Consider the following 21,969-nt stretch of genomic DNA (forward strand, 5'->3'; position numbering starts at 1 on the left):
TTAAAAAACGCAGCGCAATTACACATCAACAGAAACCTAGTTGTGCGTCAATGCCTATCACTAACCGCAAAACAAGTGCTAGGCTACTTTTAATTGAACTATTCGTTACGTACAAGTTTCCGCCGCATAACCTGTCGATTCCTCATCTAGACTGAGAGGAAGGTGCACCTTACAAGACGAGGGTGTTGCAGAAGTTGTCTCCGCTTTGAGCTGACGTCCCAGACAGTTTAAGCGTAGCCTACAATTGCTTACAGAGGTGTCAAAGTAAAACTGGCATGAATGACAGAGTCATTGATGTACCAGTTGATCAAATGTTCTGCAGCATCGCCGATGCTTGCTGCAAACACCAAACGTTAAAACGTTAGTTAAAGGCATTTTTGGGGGGGGTGAGTGACATAGCCAGCAGCCCGTAGAGAACTGGTTGTATACACGCAGGCTGGCATAAGCATCTTACCCATATGTCAGACCACCGGACTACCCTGCGACCCCAAGCGTGCGGATTAGATCAGACAGACTATGCATCCCATGTAGGCTATCAGCATTGCATAATGTTTTAAGCTTGACTGTATAAAGACCGCAATATTTTATCTTACTTTTTTTTTACTTAATTTAGTCCATAGGCCAATAATGTCAATTCTGATCATAATTCACTGTGCCACAGAACATGAATGATACTCACCCTCGCCCGGAGCTCGTCGCCCGTCGTCAGCCCTACTTCCCCCCGGATCTCACTCCACAGTTCCAGCTTTGGCGGAGACGAGCGTCTCCATCGGCATCGGTGTCGCGAGAGCGCGCACTATCGTCTCCCACTCTCTCCCCTCACTCGGTCAGCGGGACGGCCACACTATTAAAGGAACAGTTGGTACTCCGAGCGAGATATCGCGGTAGGTCAACAGCATACAGGCTGAGCTACACAATCACATTTTTATATATAAACCGGGCTGCCATCATGAGATCAGGTTCAAATAAAAGACTTCAGGCTATTCAGTTCATAGTGGAATTTAGCCAATATTTTAATATAATACTTTTTAATCAATTTTTTACAGACCATGTATTTGTTGGATATTGCAGGAATTTGTATTTACAAAATAAAACGTTTGGGAAATGTGTGTTATTGTTGCAGTGTTGGTTTGATTTTTCAAAAATGCACTCTAAAAAATGCTGGGTTATTTTTTCAACCCAAACGCTGGGTTGAGGCTGTTGGGTCATTTTGTTTGGTTGTTTACTCATATTGGGTCATTTCTGTAACCCAGCTTGCTGGGTTGATAGTTTATCACTGCTGGGTTGATAGTTTAGGGCTGTGCTCCCTCCTGTCCCCCACCTGACGTGGTAAAACATTACCCAGCACCAGGGTGACTTCAACACAGCTGCATAGTATAGAGTAGCATAGAGTGTGATATCATAGATCCAGCCTACTTGCCTACGTGATGGCTATCAACTTCAATATAAAGCTATAGGTCTAAATCTTGTAAGTTATAACATCTCGGGGCATGCTCATAAGGGATTAATTATATTACTTTGCAGGAAATAATAAAAGTAAAGTTAGTTTAAAAAAAAACACTGGGTTTGATTGTCATGGAAACAAAAAAATGTTACTCAGATGTTAAATAGATTATTTATTTACTAAGCATTCTTGATACTTGCCAAATTAATTTGGACAAAACATAAACATGCATACAGGCAAATATATATATATATACATAATAAATTACTATTTGCAAAGCAGTGCGATTACAATTTCATTGTACTGTAGGCCTACTGTGTGTCCTTAAAATGGTGCTTGCTTTCTGCTGTATTTTGTGTGTGTGTGTGTGTGTGTGTGTGTGTGTGTGTGTGTGTATTAATATGGCTCTAATGTTTCTTTTTTTTAAGTAAATACTTGGCCTTACTTATTTTGAAATACATGCGGATATACATGCATAAGTAAATAAATGTTGTACGTGTGCCTTATGTTTACTGTACATCTTTCTACATATCAGCAAGTTCAAGAAGGATGTACCAGTACAGCCCAACTTGAATATTACCAACCATTTTGATGGGGGACAGAATATGGAGATTCAGGCTAAACTGGTATAATCTTCATGGTTTGAGTATTCTGTCATGCTGGACTCTACATATTGCTATGCATGTAGATATTTTAGCACACCAAATGCCCCAGACACTGTTTTTGTTTCAACACCTGGTTTTAGAAAACTGGAAAAAGGCAACAAGGAGAGATGCATGGGTTTTCAGTACATGCAAAGTCTGAATGACACAAGTGTGCAATGATAGCATAGAGGGATTATCAAAGAGCTGTTAAAACTGATGCAACACTAGATCTCCTTGACAAAGAACACACTAAACAAGTACGAGAAAATTGGGCATACATTGAAACAATTGAGGAAGTGCTGTTAATTACAGCTACACAAAACATAGCACAAAAAGGACATGATGAATCTGAAGAGTCCAATAACAAAGGAAACTTTAGGGAAATTCTTAACACAATTGCTAACCATGACCCACTTGTTAAGAGAAGATTATCTTCCATTCACAACGCAAAGTACACAAGCAAGATCATCCAGAAAGAGGTTTTGGGTTGTTTGGCAGAAATGGTTAGGTCTGAAATAATAGAAGTAAAGAACAGTGAGGTTTATAGTTTCATGGCAGATGAAACAAAGGATACAGTATTTCAAAAAGGGAACAGATTTCTTTCACACTCAGGTAGGGAGAGCTGGGACGGTTGAAGCACGGGATGAATGAAACATTCCAGTTTTCTCTGAGTGCAATGATGATAGACAGATGTCCTTTGATCAAAACATAGAGCATGTTAGCCTCCTTCTATCAGCCAAATATCTTCCTGTTATGTCCTTTTATCAGAGTTACAGGCGATAAACGAGTTTTGATGGTCGAAAGTAAACTTCATTAGCGGTTAAATTTTTTTAATTATTAATGAGTGTTTATCATTTAAAGGTTTGACTTCATGCTTAATCAGTAGACCATTTAGTGTTCTCCACAATCCCAGACTTTCCCAGATGATTGTTTACATGCACAGGCTATAGTGGCATATGTCTTTGTCAGGACGATTGAAACACGGGATTGTTTCAATCGTCCCGACCAGGCTGTACCTCCATGTATTTTAAGTAAATGCACAAATATCTGTGTTTATACAATAATTTATGGAGGTGAGATATGGAAAAACAGTTTTAGAAAGATGAACATATATTAGGGCCAACAAGTGGTCAAGTTTTCTCATGTTATCCTATGGAGACTGACGGGCTGTGGGTCGTTAAGGGCACTTATTTGGATGTGCAGTGACCTAACCCACATAAAAACCTAGTGAAATGACATTTTCCACAATAGAAACATGATATAAATTGGAAAACATACTGTTCTTGCTATAAAAATGGCAGAATCATCCACAGTGCATGATATTTCAATAACCGCTTCATACAGTACTTCACGATGATGGCAATGAGTTGTTAGAGAGAGAGAGAGAGAGTATCATTTATTGATCCCGAGGGAAATTAAGGTGTCCAGTAGCATACATACATAAATACAGAATAAAAAACACAAAGACATTACACACATCATTGCACATATATTCACCATAGGCCTACAGCACACGCTGACATACATCTAGCCAAAGTCAGATCTCTCTCACACACACACACACACACAGTTGTGGTTGTGATGAGAAGAAAAGAGTGGTTCATCACATGTGTCATAGCTGAGTGGTACATAGCAAAGAGCAGCTAAAAGAGTCAATAACTGGAAAAAGTGTTCAAAGTGTCCAGGTGTCTCAAAGTGTCACTATGCATAGTCCAGGAAGAAATCGGGGTGAACACAGACACACACACACACACACACACACACACACACACACACACAGTGGGGGTGGAGTTGGCGTATCAGCACCAGGAAAAAAAGTGCAGATGAGTGTGCAGGTGTGGGAAGGTTGATTATGCAGTCCAGTCATTAACAAAGACAACAATCTATCTAAAATAACAGCTTTTGGGAGTACCATTCATGATATGTAGTAAAATTTTGAAGTTGTGGGAAGTTACAAACTGTTGATCCGTCAAGAGCTGTTGAATTACTGTAAATGCTTTAGTCCAGACATTGAAAGACCACAGGCAGGAGTCTTTCTTTGATAAGTTGTGGGATGAAGGCAGCATTGGCGGGCAGCCATGGCCTACTGGTTAACGCTTCGGACTTGAAACTGGAGGGTTGTCGGTTCGAACCCCGACCAATAGGCATGGCTGAAGTGCCCTTGAGCAAGGCACCTAACCCCTCACTGCTCCCCACGCGCTGCTGTTGTTGCAGGCAGCTCACTGCGCCGGGATTAATGTTTGCTTCACCTCACTGTGTGCTGAGTGTGTTTCACTAATTCACAAATTGGGATAAATGCAGAGACCAAATTTCCCTCACAGGATCAAAAGAGTATATATACTTATACTGCATTGAATATTTGTGAGCAGTGTGATTCTGCAACAATGTCAGCGGCACAACATCTGAGCTCTAGTGGCTACTGCACACTAAGCACTGTTGGTCAGAGGGAGGTAGAACGTGTTAAAGATCTGATTCGCACGTCATTTTTCTATCCTGTAATTGACAGCATGCTCAATGAGTTGAACAGACGTTTCTCCAATACCAACTGTGAGCTCATGAGAAGCATACAGTCTCTCAGTCCCCAGAGTGATGCCTTTTTAAAGGAGAGCAATGTTTTTATACAATGTTTGTATAATGATGATTTAGGGCATGAGCTCTCAATTTAAGGGAGTTTTGGACAGAAAAATACAGAGTGGTGAAGTTAAAAAGCCATGCAATACAGTTGAACTGGTTTGTTTTATTGAGCCATAAAGGGAAGTTTTCTTCTCTTTAGACTGTGCAAGATTGCTGTAACCCTTCCTGTAAGCTCGGCCTCTGTTGCTGTAGAGTAGCATATCTATATTTTTAAAAAATTTAATTGATCCAGCGTTGTGACAATTCAAATACTTAAGTGTGGACTCAACTGTGGGGCTTCCATAAATAGGAAATGGCACATTGTTGTATCCTGTGTTGTACCCTGGAGTTTCACATTGAATTAAAACCCTGTATTTGTACCCTGTACCTTTTACCTTTCTTGCAAGTGCACTCACTCTTGTACAAAATACATGTTTATATGATTTTAAAGTAAAATAAAGTTTATATTATTTGTTGCCATTTTTTTTAATGTGCCCCCTAGTAAAATGTTGTCTAGAACCGCCCCTGTTTGCAGGAAATAGTAAAAGTTAGTTCTGTCACAAAAAAAACTGGGTTTGATTCTCATTTAAAAAAAAGTTACTCAGATGTTAAAGAGATTATTTATTTATTATGTATATATTTATTTGTCTGTATGCATGTTTATGTTTGTCCAAATTCATTTAGCAAGTATTAAGAATGCTCAATAAGTATAGTGTTACACACTCTTTAAAAAAACTTGCATTGTTGTCTAGATAAAACCCTGTTGTTTGCAAAATGTTTTTATCATATCTCTATGCCCAGATATAGGGACAACAGTTTGTGTTGTTTTCAACATTTTCGTTTTAAGAGTGCATTTAAAAACTAGAGCTGATGTGATATATCTTCTCTGTTTTAGGCACTCCATAATCAAATATTGTAATAGTCTACATTTATTCACTTGTTTCTCCACATTCCTGTCTGGCTTTTTATGGTCTGTCCCTGAGGTTACTAATAGTGAATGTTGGCCTGTTATTTGGCAATAATGCATTCGTTTCAGTTCAGTATAAAGAAGTGTCAATTTATATGTGTATCATATAGTGGCATGGGTGCAAAATACAGATTAGACCATCAAACTTCTAACATCACAGCAGACTAGAGTTGAATGTGAAACCCCCGTCACTCCTAGCAACCTGTTTCCATTGACAACCACATTTGCGTCAGTGCCAGACATCATGGGTTAGGTTCCTTTTTTGGATTTTTCACCTTGCTCTCTGAGAACACAGAAGGAGCTCCCTCCCAGCCTTCATCAAACACTTGTTAAAATGAGTCTAACTGAATTACACTTCATGGTGTCCAAACTCCAATATTTTAAACATACCCTTCTTGTTTCTGTTACCATATAGATGGCAGCATAACAATTATATTAAGCCTGAACGTGGCCATTTCAGTAGCAGTTTTACGGCGTGCTAAATAGGGTTGAAATGCGTGGAGGAAAACAGTTAGAAACACAATGGAAATAATCAGAACAGCTGGTTACTGTAACCTAAAATCATCATAAAATCGTCATAAAATCTCCAGAATTCTGCTTAAACATTTCAAAATGCCAGTGTCTTCACAGAGTGAAGAATATGCATAACACTCTCTACAACTGCCAGATGGTTGATCACTTAATCATGTCCCGTAAAACCAGCCAAGATGTCAATTACATTAATGTAAAACTCAAAGACAAGAAATCGAGATAATGAGAAGACTCAGTAGCTGCAACATCAGCAGCAATCTTTGCAAGTGACCATCGCATTGCAATATATCACAAAGCAACAATTCTGTTTGTTGGAGCTTTCCTGGAAGAAAAAACCTTCTGAATGAAGAAACGCATTCTCTTTCTGTGTGTGTGTGTGTTTAATGATAGAGCAGAAGCATGGACAAGTCCCTGATGAAGCGTTGTGAAGGACATTCACATTAAAATAGAACAATAAGCTCGGATGGTCTTTCATGTTTGCATCACCCACTCTTCTACATCATGGATAAACTGACATGTCACACAATAGCAACAATTTGCAAATGGAGAAACGGAGGAGGATGCAGAGAGAGAGTGTGTGTGTCAATGAACAGTTTAACACGAACAGTGTGTTAACCTATTCAGTTTCTGTATCACACACACATACACAAAAACATACGCACGCACGCACACACACACACAAACAGAGAGATTAAGTAGTTAATCCATTATTCAATTATTCAATCATTTTTAGATGCTTTAAGTAAAAATCTGAGTTCTAAACTACCCCATTTGATAGTGTATCAAGACTATACTCATCAAAGTGATTGTTAAACACTGTGCCTAAAACAGCTTCATCATCCATGTTGTTGTTCTGGTTTGTTTGTTTGTTTTCTTTGACCTTTTTGTGGTTTGTTTAGTTGCTTTACTTGGTGTACTCATCTTTTGTACGCACACATACAAAAAACACACAAACTGGAGCAGTCAGTGGATGTGAGCAATTCTTCAGACAGGGAAATGTTTGTCTCAGAGATGAGAGGATGCTGGGTGGGAGAGAATGGGAGGTGCTGACTAGGTATAAATAACTCTCCAATTACTACATGAGAGACAGATAGGGCAAGCTTACTGCTCTCTAAGGATTACTTTCACAAGCACAGGCCATCAGCTCACTGTCTCTGTCATTACCACACACAAACAGACACACACGCACAGGCCCTGTATTAACAAACTCTCACCCTCCATGTATCCGTATGTGATAACTGTCATAGTGCCCAGCTGCAATGTACCCTGTGTGTGGTACGTGTTCAGTGTGGCGTGGAGCATACCGAAGGCTGATGCTGCACGTTAGGAAGTAAGCAAGTCTGGGTGTCTCTCTGTGTGTGTGTTGTTTTGTGCATGACTTTATGCAAGACACCTCAGGTCCGCCCACCCCGCAAGCTACAGGACTTCCCACCACTTTCATATAAGTATATATACACTTTTGATCCCGTGAGGGAAATTTGGTCATATGCACTGTGCTGACAAACCACTCCACGGTGGCACTGCCTGCATGCAACATCCCTGTCCTCCCTCCTCCCACCCCCTCCCCCCCTATCATTTACCCCGGCTTTCTACCAGTCTCCCACCCATTTATCTCCCCTAGTCATTTTGCATGCCTTCCTCTCCTTCCTCAAGACTGAACTGCTGATATGCAGGACTTGTGAACAAGGTGGCCTGGGTTTACAATCATACAATTCACAACTAGCAATGAGCATATGTCTAAATACTGTGATGCTAGCACAAAGTTTGTCGTTTAACACCAAATAAAGATGTTGAGAGCAGGGCAGTTATGTGACTGGGTGCAGTACTCATAACTACAAAAATAATTTATAAAACATCAAAGATATCAAAAGAGTAAAAGAGATTATCAAGGTTTTTAAGCACAGCATGACTTTCAGATACCTAGATGTTTCTGCATGAATTGATGACATTTTTATTTATAAAGATAACAGATTTTAACTCTAAATATACCACAACTACCAACTAATAAGATATAAATAAACAAATATTCTTGTAATACAAAACTTTTGACAATTATGAAAATTAGACAATCATAATACAACTTTCCCCTCTATTTTTCCTCCAACCGCCACAATCAGCAACCTCCACATGTGACATTATTAATACAATATGTATGTGCGCTGAAATGGAAATATACAATATGTTGTGGTGGGAACATTTTTTTGTTTTTCCTCTATTCGACATAATTACTTAAAGGCTTCCCATGAGAAACCCAAACCCATGTGTATACTACATAGGCCTATATTATATAATTATGCTCATCCATTTCACCCATTATTCTCCTGAATTACTAAACATATAATGTTGCATTTACACATGAACTTCCTGTAAATATTTAGTCTCCCTCAGAAACATCCCAATAATGTAGTAAAATATACATAGCTAAAAATGAGCAATGCAAACTAATAAAATCCCACCGAACATTGGTAAACTTCAAGATAATCATTAAATGGCTAGAAATAAGCAACCAAAAATATAAAAATTCAACCGAACATTGCTAAAATTCAAGATAATCATTCAAACCCTGCATGTTTTAAGCTATAAAATCAGCTTATAAGTAATGACACAACATGTTCCATATTTAGCTTCAGAGAAGCTAATCTGTAAGGAAGCTTCCTGTGACTTTCTTATCATACTGGCCGACGTTGTCCACTGCAAGGGCACCACGAAGCTGGTTCCAGAACACAGGCTGTGCCAGGGGGTTTCTGGGCCAGGAGACCACCGATTTCCTGCACAAACGCTTCCTCATCTGCAGGTACTTGAACTTGTGGAAGAGAGTGTCAAGCAAAACCAGCACTACCACATCCACCTTTTCATCCAGCAGTCGCTGCTGGACCAAGAGAAAGGCCTGTCGGATGACTCCACTTACTTGGCACCGGGCTCCTGGGTTTGTCAGCACAAAGACAGTCTTGCGACTGTTGTGGACAGCGTTGTGTAAGTTCTCGATACACGACACACCCGGGACCCAATCACGCTCCTCTAGGCAGAGCTTGAATCTCCATTTGCCTTTGTTTTCAAGGTTGTCCACCAGCTCATTGTAGACCCAGTCTCTGACTGCCAGGTTACTTGTGTCAAAAACCACAAATGCATCATGCTCTGCTTCAGAGCTTCCCCGGAATTGGGAATACCCCTTGTGACCGGCCCAGAGTACTTGAAAGCAATACCAAAGGTCCCATCCATACAATTGTTTTAGAAGTGGAAACACTGTCAGTATTATGGTCAATATAGATGAGCATAGGAAGGCGAACCCCCCCCAGATCTCCTGACAGGAACGAGGGTCTATGTTGAGGATGTTTTCTCCTTGCAACGACTCAGGGAATCCACAGCGAACCGTTGTGGTTAGATGGGGGATCGAGATGTTTGTTGTACGTAGATATTCCACAAACCAGGATGTGGCACAGCTGCAGGTGAAAGGGTTTGCCTGCAGTGTGAGGTCTTTTAATGCTCTACAGTCACGTAGTGGCGTAGGTGGACCCCAAGCATCTAGGACTTTGAGTTGGTTGTTGTTTAGCAGCAGTCGGACAAGGGTGGTCATTTTGCTGAAGAACTTTTCAGGAAGTGCAGTGATCGAGTTGTGACTCAAGTCCAGGCCACTAAAGTTACGGCCAACATCCACAGCTCTGTCTGGCAAAATTGTTAGGTAGTTTCCACTCAGGTTCAAATAGCGCAGCTCTGGGAGTTCTGTGATGTTATCCCAAGGGAAAAAGTTTAACTGGTTGCTATCAACCCGCAGGAAAAGTAGAGTCTTAGGGAGGCAAATAAGTGCCTCTGGCAAAACTGACCTCAACTGATTTCTAGAAATGTCCAAGTGTACCAGGTTTGTGAGGCCCTGAAAGAAATTACTGTACTGATCACTGCTTCCCCACATAATATCCAGTCTATTCCCAGCAAAGTAGAGGTATTTCAGAGAAGCACTAAACAGGTTTGAGACACGGTAGCCAATCTGATTATCGTCCAGGCTGAGAGCTTCAAGAGAGGTAAGTTTTCGCAAAAAAGTGAAATTGTGCCCAATACCCATCATGAGGAAAGAAAATGCATTATTGCTGAGGTCAAGGACCTTCAGTGTGTCCTGCAATTCTTGAAAGGCTTCTCTAAAGTACAGGTCTACTCGATTGTGGGCCAAGTTAAAGTATGAAAGACTTTTTAGACTAGAGAACTGCTGTCCATTTGGTTTTAAGCTCATGTAGTTGAAGGACATATCTAAGCAAACTACTTTTTCCATGCCTATGAAAACGCTTGAATTTATTGTCAGGATATTATTGTAGGACAGGTCAAAAGTTAGCTGTCCTGAGCACAACATTTTGTAAAAATTTTGCATAGTTAAGTTCGGCCAAATCCGGTCATAGTTCACTGGAGTGTTTTTTAAGAGGGACTCAAACTCTGAATCATCTTCATACTGACTGTCTTTTCGTCTGTTTCGTCTGTTGACTGCACTAGGACCCTGAGGTTCTGACTGCCACTCCTCATTCTTCTGTTTACAGAGTGGGATAAAATCAAGTAAGTTTTGTGAAAGCACCACTTTTCTCAGTGACTTAAAATGCTGAAAGGCACTCATGCTGCAGGAACTAATGAAGTTGGACCGTAAGTCTAGGTATCTCAGATTTGGGAGGTTGGCAAGGATCTTCATGGTTTTAGGTGAAAATGAACGAAAGAAATAGCCATTCAGAGACAGTGACTCCAAGTGTGCCATGCTTGCAAGGAGAGGTGACAGAACAAGGCTGTCAAAGGATTTCAATGGTTCATAGTTATACATCAGATTCAGATTCTTAACACTGCTTAGGTGCTGATAAAAAGTCCCATTACTTATGGTGTAGGCTAACAGATTATCAGAGAGATCAAGGGTCACAAGCTTTCTCAGATAGGTAAAGAGTCTAGGTGGTAATGTGCGGAGAGAGTTTCCTCGCAAGCTGAGATTCCTTAGAGAATTGCTCTGGTCATAGAAGGTGTTGTTATACAGGATAAGGGGTTTGTTACCAGGACAAGGATAGCAGGGCTCTGCAGCATGATCACACCGCTGGCAATTCCAGGCCAGGTTTAGAGTGGATAGTTTGCGTAGGTTGGAGAACGCATAAGAAGGAATCTTTGTTATTTTATTCTCTCTCAGGTCCAGATTTGTCAAGGAGTTAGGTAGGCCTGTTGGCACTTTGGATATATTATTGAAGCCCAGGTGGAGGAACTTAAGCTTCGGAAGTTCCTTAAGGACATCCTCCTTGATCACAAAAGTGTTGTTGCAAGGGTTGGCATAAAAACAGTTCTTTGTGAGCAAGAGGTGCGTGAGGTTTGGGGTGCCCAATGGTTCTGTGAGTTTAAACAAGTTGTTATACTCCAGGTTCAGGACCTGCAGGCTCTTTGGTAGAGCAGGAATGGTTGTGAGACTGTTTCCTGTCAAGTGAAGGGTTTGCAAGCGTTCAAGTTTCATAAAGGCGTTGGAGTCAATTATGAAAGTGCACAAAGGAATCCCTAGGTTCTTGTACCGACCGGGGGCACAATTCCACATCATAGTGAGGTTTATCAGATTGGGGACACCAGAAAAGGCATTACTTCCAACAATTCTAATTTTGTTGTGATTCAAGTTTAGAGACAGCACCTTTAGAGATCTAATTTTAGGAACGCTGGTAAAGTCTCTTCCCGTGCAGTCCACAATGGTTTCATTCAGGTCATTTTCACAAGGAAAAAATTTGGTATCAATACTCATCACTGCTGGTACCAGAAGCCATGCAAGGATGGGTATCAGTATGTTGTCCATAATGACCTTAAAAAAAACACACACAACACAAAGCATATTTCATTCTCAGAAAGAATATCAGTTGATAATGTATTAAGTTGACAAATGACAATTTTCACTAGAAGAAGAACTGAGAACTGTACACAACTGTACTGTAACCATTTGCTACATTATTGCCTGACTGATATTGTTAAATGAGCTAGCCTACTTGATTTATCAATTGGACTGGATCTCTCAACTTCTCAAAATGAAATTAATATTGATAGACAAATGCATTTTCCAGTAGAGAAACATACTTCATTAGCTTCTACTAACCTAATGGAAAATACTGAATTTCATTTTGTTCAAATATGCACTGGCTTATAGGACATGATGTCTAAAATCTTAATTTTATACTTTGGCAGACTTGGTAGCAAATAGCTCTGGTGAAATGATTGCATTTTTATTTGAGCATTCTAAACTGACCTTGTATAGTCATATGCTGTTGGGAAATTGAGTGTAAAAGCCAGATGAATGTTTGCACATTGTTATGTTTTTCCTTAACTGTCTGTTTATCTTAATACATGCTTTTAAATGGTTAAAATGAAAAGCAGACGACAACTAGATGACCTAACTCTCCACACTCATTAAATTAAATCATTTTATTTCTCCCATTTTCATTCATCACTTGAAACATAGTGCACTAATTAGTAAAATAATGTCATCCACAAGAACACTTAATTTATAAAAGAATGCAATGATGCAGACTCACCTTCACCTTGTGACATTAAAAAGGTCTCTGAGGCTTCAGACTTCTGTGCTCTTCATCTGCTAGGCAGCAAAAAGGAAACATAACTGAACATGACTGAGGGTTGGTCAGAAAAGAGGAAGTGAGATCAAGTGTGGTGAACACATGTCACTATAAACAGATGGTCTGTGATTTAATTCTTTGTAAATCGAGTAATTTGATCATATCTAGAAACATACGCTGACAACACAGTAAATTATCCCCATGGTTTTAAGAGAAAGCTCTTCATCAAAATGTAAAAAAATAATACAAATAAAAATATAAATAAAAATAAAATATGGCAGGCACTGACCTCTTAATGCCTACGCACATGCAGTTATACCTCAACGCTAGTTAAAAGAGAATGCCATCTCCTGATTGTTATTAAATTGCTCATATTCGAGTGAAGAGAGAGAATAAAGGAGAAGTGGGAGAGAGAGAGACAGATAGAGAGGGATAAAGAGCAGTGTGTACAAGAGAGATGTCAGTGTATTATTGATGGGGCAAAAAACAAACAAACTAGAAAGGTTAATTGCCAAACACAGCCTGTGTTATCTTATGTATATCGATAAAGTCTGGGACTTCAGGAAGTAGAATTGGTAGCGCTTCTTTGGCTAGCAACCCGACAATGACTTTATTACCGGTAAGTGCCTTGCTTAATATTCCTTGGACTGAAACTCAGAACTGAGATACGTTTGGGTACAGGGACTCTGAAGACAAATGGAGAAGTGTGAGAAGTGTGTATCAACTTGCAGCTGTGGAAGACCGTGGAAACACAGATTGGAAACACAAAACACCACGCCTCATAAATTACAAAGCTTTTATTGGAAGCATCCTGATAACACACTACACAGACAGTATTAAAAGCCAGAGGATGTCAGAACCCATTTATAAAAGACAACCAGTACATTTTTCTGCTCTGTCTACACGTATGCTGTGGCAGGGTGGAGTCATCGGCTAAAAGCAATGGTTAGTTTCACTCTGAACCGTTGCATCGCGCTGAATAACACCTTCATAAATCTGGCAATCATGTCAGACAGAAAAATAAATTACAGAGTGGCAGTTTAGATAAAGGCTTATGTTTCTGCATGACGCAGTTATTAACACATTCATTTAGAGAAATTAACACAGTATCCCCCAGCAGAGCTGAGCACCTTACCAAGCCTCTGTTTTTGCCGTCTACTCGTCTACTCGTCTTGGCTTCTGCCTTACTAATCCATACTGTAGTGCATTTCATATCTTTTGGTTTGAAAGTAGCGTCGGCGCCGAGGGCTTGAATCGTCTGGCATGTGTAAGTGTGGGAGGGGGGAGAAAAGGGAAACACCCCCCCCCCCCCATAGAAAGGCAGAGCTGGTTCCCCACTTCTCCCTCAACGCTTCCCCATGTAAGGGAACTGCAGCTGAGTACGGATGCCCACCCAGACTGATTTTACTAAAGGCCACAGTGCTGAATGATCCACAAAGCGATATTCATGAACCCGTCGGACTCCGCGGCAATTGTGGACAGTGAATGGTTATTGCCTTGGTACCACAGTAACCTGTTAAATAAACAGAAATTAGAAATTAACAGTTAAGTGTGTAGCCAGTTCATGTATATTGTGTGGTCAAATTCTTGTGGTGTAGCTTCATGTTGAATTTAAATTTGTCCATGAGAAGTAGATGTATTTGCACTAGAGGTGGATTTTTTATTATTATTATTATTGCCTTAGAAGGGTGATAGTAAAACAAAGCAAAGATGTAATCAGAGAAGGGTCCATGTTAAATATTGTGTAGTTTGGGGATATATCTTTTTCATCAGTTTCTTCTATGCACACTTAAGTTTCATTTCACTCATATTTTGTTCACAAAACAAACCAAATCCATTAAAGCCCTGGAATAATGCATAAATCTGCATATTTTGATATGACACGTCATTTTTTTGAAAAGTGGCAGCAAAAAGTGTTGCGTAGCTGTTTAGCTGTTTTTTGTTAAGTATCGACCACAAAAAATGGTTGCTCGCAGATCATAAGACCTACAGTATGACTCATCAAAAAAGAAAACCTACATTTAGAAACCATGTCCTCTTTTCTGTTGCTTAACAACAAACAATTTCAAAGCAGTCATTAAAAATGTGCCGAATGTAAGCTGACAGCATGAAACTCTTCCGTGCCGTTCCACCGTGTCTACAGTATGTTTGAGTGTAGCAGTCCACCCACCTCACGGGGACCTGGCGAGCCTTGAGGCCCCTGTAGTACTCAATGCCCTGTTTTGGAGGAACACGCTTGTCATCTTCTCCCAGTGTGAGCAGAACTGGTGTCTTCACCTGCAGGAAAGTCCCAATAATATACTCTTATATGCCTTATGTTATGGGTCACAGCGGGATGAGACCGATTTGACAAGATAGTATGGCAGTTTTTTTTTTTCATCACTTTGAGTTCATTTGACTGTTTATGTTCTGATATTAATATTTATTTTTCATTACTATTACTACTACTGTTAATCTTGTTTTATGCACTCTTTGTTTCTTCATATGTAGGCATTTTGTATTGTATTACTATTGTATTACCTTTATTTTTATTGTTGTTTTATCATTTGTAAAGCACTTTGAGCCAACCCTGTTGCATTAATTGTGCTTTAAAAATTAATTAACTCACCTGAGAGATGTGTTTCATAGGAGACTTGTCAAACATCTGCCCGTAAGCAGCAGGGTCAAGTTGGGTATCTGGACTATAATCCAGCCCTGCTTCTACCATGCACCTGCACAACACACAACACACACACACATACACACACACACAGAGAAAGAGACAGAGATATGTTTGATCAAGGAAACAACTCTATTGCATCAACTGAACAGCTACTAAGCAGACTTCAAACACTTCAATAATGTATAATGGAATAACTTTCCAATTATGTAACACACTGTTCCAAATGTCATTCAGAAGAGAGGGCGTGGCGATGACAATGGAATATTCCAGATGAAAACCACACGTGGGGTTAATTATGGGGACAAGTGGCAGGGGTGAGAAGCATAATTGGACAACGCTGTGTGAAATCCAAGGATATGTTAAATAATTCATAGAGGATGCAGACACCCCACCACCACCACCACCACCTCCACCTCCATCTTCCGCAGCCACCCCCTGAGTCTCGCGGCAGCACCGTACCAGTCTGGAATGTCAGTGCTGCCAATCATGGTAGTCAGGTTGGTGACAGGGTTCCGCGTTATGCACGCCTTGTAGAAGTCCGGAAACTGGCCAATAAGGTGGCATGCCAGGAAGCCGCCATGGGAGCCTCCTGAGATGGACACCTTCTGCTCATCGAAGCAACCCTGCTTCAGCACAGTCTCCACGGCAAACTGGAGGAACAGGCCAGATCATCACATGTTAAAGCAAGGCTCTCAAAGACCTTCACTTCGGTGGCCATTATCACTTATGTATAATAACATATGTATAATATACAGACACACACCACCGGTCAAAAGTTTGGGGTCACTCAGAAATTTCCATTCCACTCCATTATAGATGCTGAGCTGATCAGTTGCATTGTTTTTTTAACCAGGGCAGCAGTTTTCAGATTTCAGACATAATTGCAAAAGGGTTCTCGACTGTTGTAGAAAGAAATGGCTAATCTTTAATGCAATATCTACATTGGCAATTATCAGAAACCATTCATCCAATGTTCCAAAGACACATTCTGTTTACTAAAAAAAATTGTAGACAATCTTGTCTATAATTATATATATATATATATTACGATTGTCTACAATGTCATTGGCAGTAGTTATATGTATAGAGCTGTTTTACTACAGGAAGTGATGCAACAATTACAGTACCTGAACATCAAGCACATCCTGAGTGCCAACGTTCCCTGGGAGAGAGTAGATGCTGTCCTGGCCAAACCCAGTGGACCCACGGTAGTTCACTGGACAGAGACACACACTGTTATTTTGTACGCATTACCACACACACAATCCACAATCTCATACACGAGTCCCATCTGAACAGAATATTCTATATATTCTTTATTCCACTGCTTGGTTAAATTTCCTATTGTCCTACGTCATTTAGAACGACCATTAACCGTATGTTATTTGCACACCTATGTGGCTTTTAGCTAGATGGATGACAGCAGGCTAATAGCGAAGTAAAATAGCGATGTTTCAAAGCTAAAGTTCATCAGAATCTTGGGATACGCCCGCTTGACAACGGGAGAGATAGAACTAACAACTGGCCTTTGGCCATAGCAACGATCCATTTAGAACTAGTAACGGCAGTTTGTCCTGCAAGTTGAGCTCTGTTCTAGAATCTTTGGTTGATATGTTTCGGAAGAAAGTAGTTCTACAAACAAGACAGTTTTAGCGATTAAAACGTTTAAATCGTAACAGGAAATGAACACAACGCAAATGGCAGCAGTGGAATAAACGGGATAATGGACTCCACGGTGGTCTGTTCACAGAAATGAATGCACTTTTGAGGTTTCGCTCCGCTTCGCGTCGGGGCCGTTTTACAACCTCGACCGTGCATTAATTTCTGTGAACAGACTACAGTGTCGTCCATTATCCCTTACATAATATTCCATAATATACTCATATAGTGGAGACCAAAGATTTTAGAGCAGAGCTAGAATCTTTGGTGGAGACATATAATGGCTCTCATGTCTAATGGGCGGGGGATCTCTAAGCAGATGTTTTAGGGTTTCAGATGGGGTATAATCTTGGGGCCTCGACAGAGAACACAGGAAGGAAGTGGGAAGTGGAAACGAGAAAACTGTAAAAATGGGACTTCCCCTGACCAGTCATCATGGCCACACAACAAGTGCCACTGGCTTGATGCAGTCGACCTCTTGGAGTCGCTACCCCTGAGCATGCCACAGGAGATGATGAGCCAGGCACATCCAATTAACTCTAGACACATCCAATCAATGGCTGACCTAGCACCAGCACGCAGCTGATGTGACCGACTAGCTCAACACACACAACAACATAAATCAATTAAACACTGCCAGCTAACTGAGCCCTGCACAGGAATATCCTGTCTGCCTAGGACACCAAGGCAGAAAACTCCACGTGAGGTATGACGCGTCAGGTTATGCACTGACTTTTCACAAACGCGTTTGATGGACAAGCATCTAGCCCCGTTCTTACAAGCTACAATCCCCCAAGATCCCAAAAATGGCAGATGTAGGGTATCACAAGATATGTTTTCAGAAAACACAAATACAAAGTGCAAATGAAACTAGAAAATGTAATTTCGAGGAAATTACCAGTGCATGAAAATATAAACATACTGTATATTAACATAAAATGCAAAACAAACTTTTATTTGGAAACAGTTGGCAGGAGCCATAGTTGATAACAACTGACAGTTGAAATGGCTGAAACAGTTAAATAGTTGAGTAGTTTAAAGAGTTAAATTATTTAATAGTGAATTATTGTAGTGAAATGTATTTATTTTGAAATAGTTGTGAGCAGAGGAAATAGTTGAACAGGATCGAAGTTTCTACGTTAAACGGTTGAAGCTGAATTAGACGCAGAAATTTCGTGGGAAGAATAATAAGAAGAAGAAGACTTCGGATAACAGAACAGTGCATTTTCATGCACTGTAACTACTGGAAGTGCTTAAAGACTTATGCAAGCACAGGTGACCGGCTTTAAAATTGCGATTTTCTGGCCCCAGCAGTGGCGTGACTGGCTGAGGCACCTGCACCGTACGCCGGCGACCCGGGTTCGATTCCCACCCCGTGGTCCTTTCTGGATCCCACCCCGACTCTCTCTCCCACTCACTTCCTGTCAATCTCCACTATCCTATCTAATTAAAGGCATAAAAAGCCCAAAAAATATACTTAAAAAAAATAATAATACTCTTACAACTGATAAAACAGAATTTCACTAAATGAGTGTTTTATCACATTTGTGGGAAGCTAATGTAAATAACTTTTTTTTACCTTTCCCATGATCGTAATAAACTTCCTGCAAATGTTATAATTATTACAGAAGTGCGAAATTAGCTATTACATTGGTGGTATGCAACATTTACTATGTTTGTGGGAAACTATTATGTTTATTACATTATTATATTTAAAAAGTGCTGCTAATAGCCTACCCCCATTCCCCTCTTTGTGCCAGACCTATGGTAGAAACACACAATGACATCTCTATGGATCAGTCAATCAGCTTATCTTCAGCAGCTTATTGTAGAAGTGAACTTGAATGGCTTCCCCATTAGAACTTTCCAGATCAGCTCACACAGACAGGTGACAATACGCGCAAATTCATGGGGCCTAATTTGAATGATGGACAAAGTACAAAGTCTTAAGTCTAACTAAAGCGAATATAACAACTGGACAAAACCAATTTACTAGTTTAACCCCATGGAGAAGACATGGAAGTGCAAATACTGATGAGTCAGCTCAATGCTCCCATATGCCACATGATTGCTGTGTACAAGAACTTTGCTTGCTGACAGACTTTGCACTTTATCAGCCAAATAAACTAGAAAATGTAATTTCGAGGAAATTACCAGTGCATGAAACTGCAAAACATATATTAACATAAAATGCAAAACAAACTTTTATTTAGAAACAGTTGTGGGCAGAGGAAACAGATGAGGGAAGTCCTAGTTGTTGACAGCTGCAATGGCTGAACAGTTAAATAGTTAAACAGGTCTGATCTGAAGTCTTAAGAGAGCAAGATTGTATGCTTAAAGCCTGAGACAGAGTATATAGTTGATGTAGTGTAATGGATGTTGATAGACAGAAAGTTGAGTGGATGTTGATAGGCAGATTGTTTCATGGATGTTGATAGATAGTTTAATGGGTGGATGAGTGAATGGTTTGAAGAGGATGAATGGATAGAAAGTTGGATGGAATGTGCCTTATATTCTTGTAGAATCAATGGAGAGACACAGAGAGAGTTGGCCTAGTTGAGCAGAAAGCAGTTGATACAGGGGCAATTAGTTTAACCGGCTCTTTGATGGGGCCTAGTTGAGCAGCTGGCGGTTGATACAGGTGCAAATCAATTTGATTAGCCCATTGTGATGTCATAGTGCCAAATGCAAAGTCTATGGGGAAAAATAAGCTTGTTTTTTTTTTTTATTTCAAAAAGTATAAAGTTTACAGAAACGAAAAGTACATTGCACAGGTGTCATTTTCAAGACCTACGTTACAAAGTTTGAACGAAGTTTCTACATTAAACGATTGAAGCTGAATTAGACGCAGAAATTTTGGTTAGAAAAATAATAATAAGAAGAAGACTTCGGATAACAGAACAGTGCACTTTCATGCACTGTAATTGGGGCCCAATATCCACTGTGTACATCAACATCACTTTCACAAAAAACAAATGCAGGTCGTGCTGTTCAGTTCCCTCAGCTTAAATCACAACTGAAGTTCTCAGTCGGGAAGCAACTCACCCAGCAGAAGAGCAAATCCCATCTTACAATACACAGCAGAAGACAAAAGCCAGTCTGCAGTAATCACTGAGTGAGGACCACCTGGAGAGAGAGAGAGAGAGAGAGAGAGAAAGAGAAAGAGAGAGAGAGTATATTTACTAGCCTGGCTCTGCCTGTCTACGTACTTCACCTCAATTTCATTTCCCTGCAGTACTCCGTCTGGCATAGCTTGATCAAAAAACAAAAACATTTACTTCGGCTTTCTGGAAGCCGAACCAACCAGTGAACAGAGGGCGTCCCTGAGAGCGATTACGTTACACAGGTATGGTGTTTCAATTTACTACGTCCCTGCCCCCGAAGCAGACCGTTTGGAATACATCAACGTAGGGAGTGAAAAGGGCTTATACTTATGAAATCTTTGAGCAAATGTGAATAAAAGGCACAAAATAAGGTTGCTGTGAGTTATCTGTGTGTACGTTGGATTTAAGCGACCATTTCATTTTTATTTTTAGCTCTTTCTAGGGAAGTTCCACAGTTAACATTAGGGTGGTATATGTTAGAGTGTGGCTACCCGTCGGGTCGGGTCGGGTTCAGACAAATATTTAGAAATTATAGTTGGGTTCGGACACATGGGGGCGATACGCATTGGAAGTAGAGGTCTGCACTCCCGCGGTAGACCCGCGGGTCCCGACGCAAAAGAGTGCGGCGCGGGACAACTTTTGAAAGCTCTTTGCGGGAGCGGGCGGGATGAGAGAGGTGCGTTCGTGGGTGCGGGACAAACCGATGATTCACTGCACTCCCGCAAATTAAATATGTGCGTAAAATTAAATATGGAAATGATTAAAGTAGGCTACTGTTCTGTTAGGCAGCATTAAAAAACAGGGTTTAAGCATAACTGACGGATAGCAGGCCTATAGCCTATATTGTCGTTTACGTGGGTTCAATTTGTTCCTGCTGCTCATTGTCAAAACTCAAAAATCAAAAGCATGACAGAGGAAGAGGGCACCAGACTAGGCCTACTTCAGTTGTTAGCCTACATTCAGAACCAAGAAACTGACATCTGGAGTCTTTCTCAGGTGTGTGTGCTCCTTTCGTGAGACAGAAAGAAAAACTGAATAGGCTATCCCTCCTGCATGCGGGCTTTAGCAGGCAGGAGCGGGACATCATGTTAGAGATGCGGACGGGAGCGGGACTACTGTAAAAATGACACATTAATAACATCAGAATATTGCTGGAGCAGGGACTGATTTTTCAGACCTCTAATTGGAAGCTTTACATTTAAAATTCCTTATTATGTTGGGTATCCAACAGGTCTGCTTTACATGATGCAAACGTTTGTTTTTTGAGAATAAAGTAAAATGTAAAAAAAGACCTTAGCTTTCTTCCTGTGTGCAGCTTAGCTTTCTTCCTGTATGTGTCATACGTATGATTACAACTACATAAACAAATGTTTATGCACATTTTGCACATAAGCACAGTCTTGGGTGACGTTAAAAAAAAGTTGTTAGCCTATCAGGAGATTTTAAGATTATTTGCGTTGCATACTGTGGTAAAGACATAGGCTACTGGTAGGCTATAAGGTCGTCTTCAACTGGATGAGGATTTCCTCGAGTTGCCCCAATTAACGTCGATGCTGCATATGGATCAGTGACAGAGGCACTGTAGTTTCAAAGACTGTTGCAGTTCATTTCAAGACTTTTCGTCAATGGTAAGACAAAATTCTATTTCAATAGGCTATGCTTGCTTGGGCCTCTTCATCTGATTCTGTAGACAATTTGTTGTGTGTTCCGTTTAATGGGCAACGTGAACGTTTAATCACTAGCATGGGAATAACTGAGGCATCATCTGTGTCGGGAAAATGCCCGATCCGC

The 21,969-nt window shown here is 40.4% G+C and overlaps 2 protein-coding genes across 2 annotated transcripts in view; both read right to left on the reverse strand.

The window, feature by feature from the left end:
- Positions 1-8,193: 8,193 nt before the first annotated feature.
- tlr9 (toll-like receptor 9) lies at positions 8,194-11,933 on the reverse strand. The gene has a single exon (XM_048240579.1). It carries the CDS (start codon positions 11,931-11,933, stop codon positions 8,835-8,837), a length of 3,099 nt encoding a protein of 1,032 aa, XP_048096536.1. The 3' UTR covers positions 8,194-8,834.
- A 1,602-nt stretch (positions 11,934-13,535) lies between these two features.
- apeh (acylaminoacyl-peptide hydrolase) overlaps positions 13,536-21,969 on the reverse strand; it is a gene marked incomplete in the record, with an annotated part of 17,881 nt that continues 9,447 nt past the window's right edge. The window contains 6 exon segments of the mRNA XM_048241929.1: positions 13,536-14,266; positions 14,924-15,030; positions 15,362-15,464; positions 15,875-16,065; positions 16,543-16,631; positions 20,120-20,200. Of these exon segments, the coding sequence (XP_048097886.1) occupies positions 14,161-14,266; positions 14,924-15,030; positions 15,362-15,464; positions 15,875-16,065; positions 16,543-16,631; positions 20,120-20,200 (677 nt within the window).

This window comes from Alosa alosa, chromosome 4, assembly GCF_017589495.1.
Source record: "Alosa alosa isolate M-15738 ecotype Scorff River chromosome 4, AALO_Geno_1.1, whole genome shotgun sequence".
In the NCBI taxonomy this organism is placed as follows: Eukaryota; Metazoa; Chordata; class Actinopteri; order Clupeiformes; family Clupeidae; genus Alosa; species Alosa alosa.

Excerpts from the sequence above, each read along its gene's own strand:
- tlr9 (XM_048240579.1), bottom strand. The coding sequence starts at position 11,933 with ATGAGTATTGATACCAAATTTTTTCCTTGTGAAAATGACCTGAATGAA.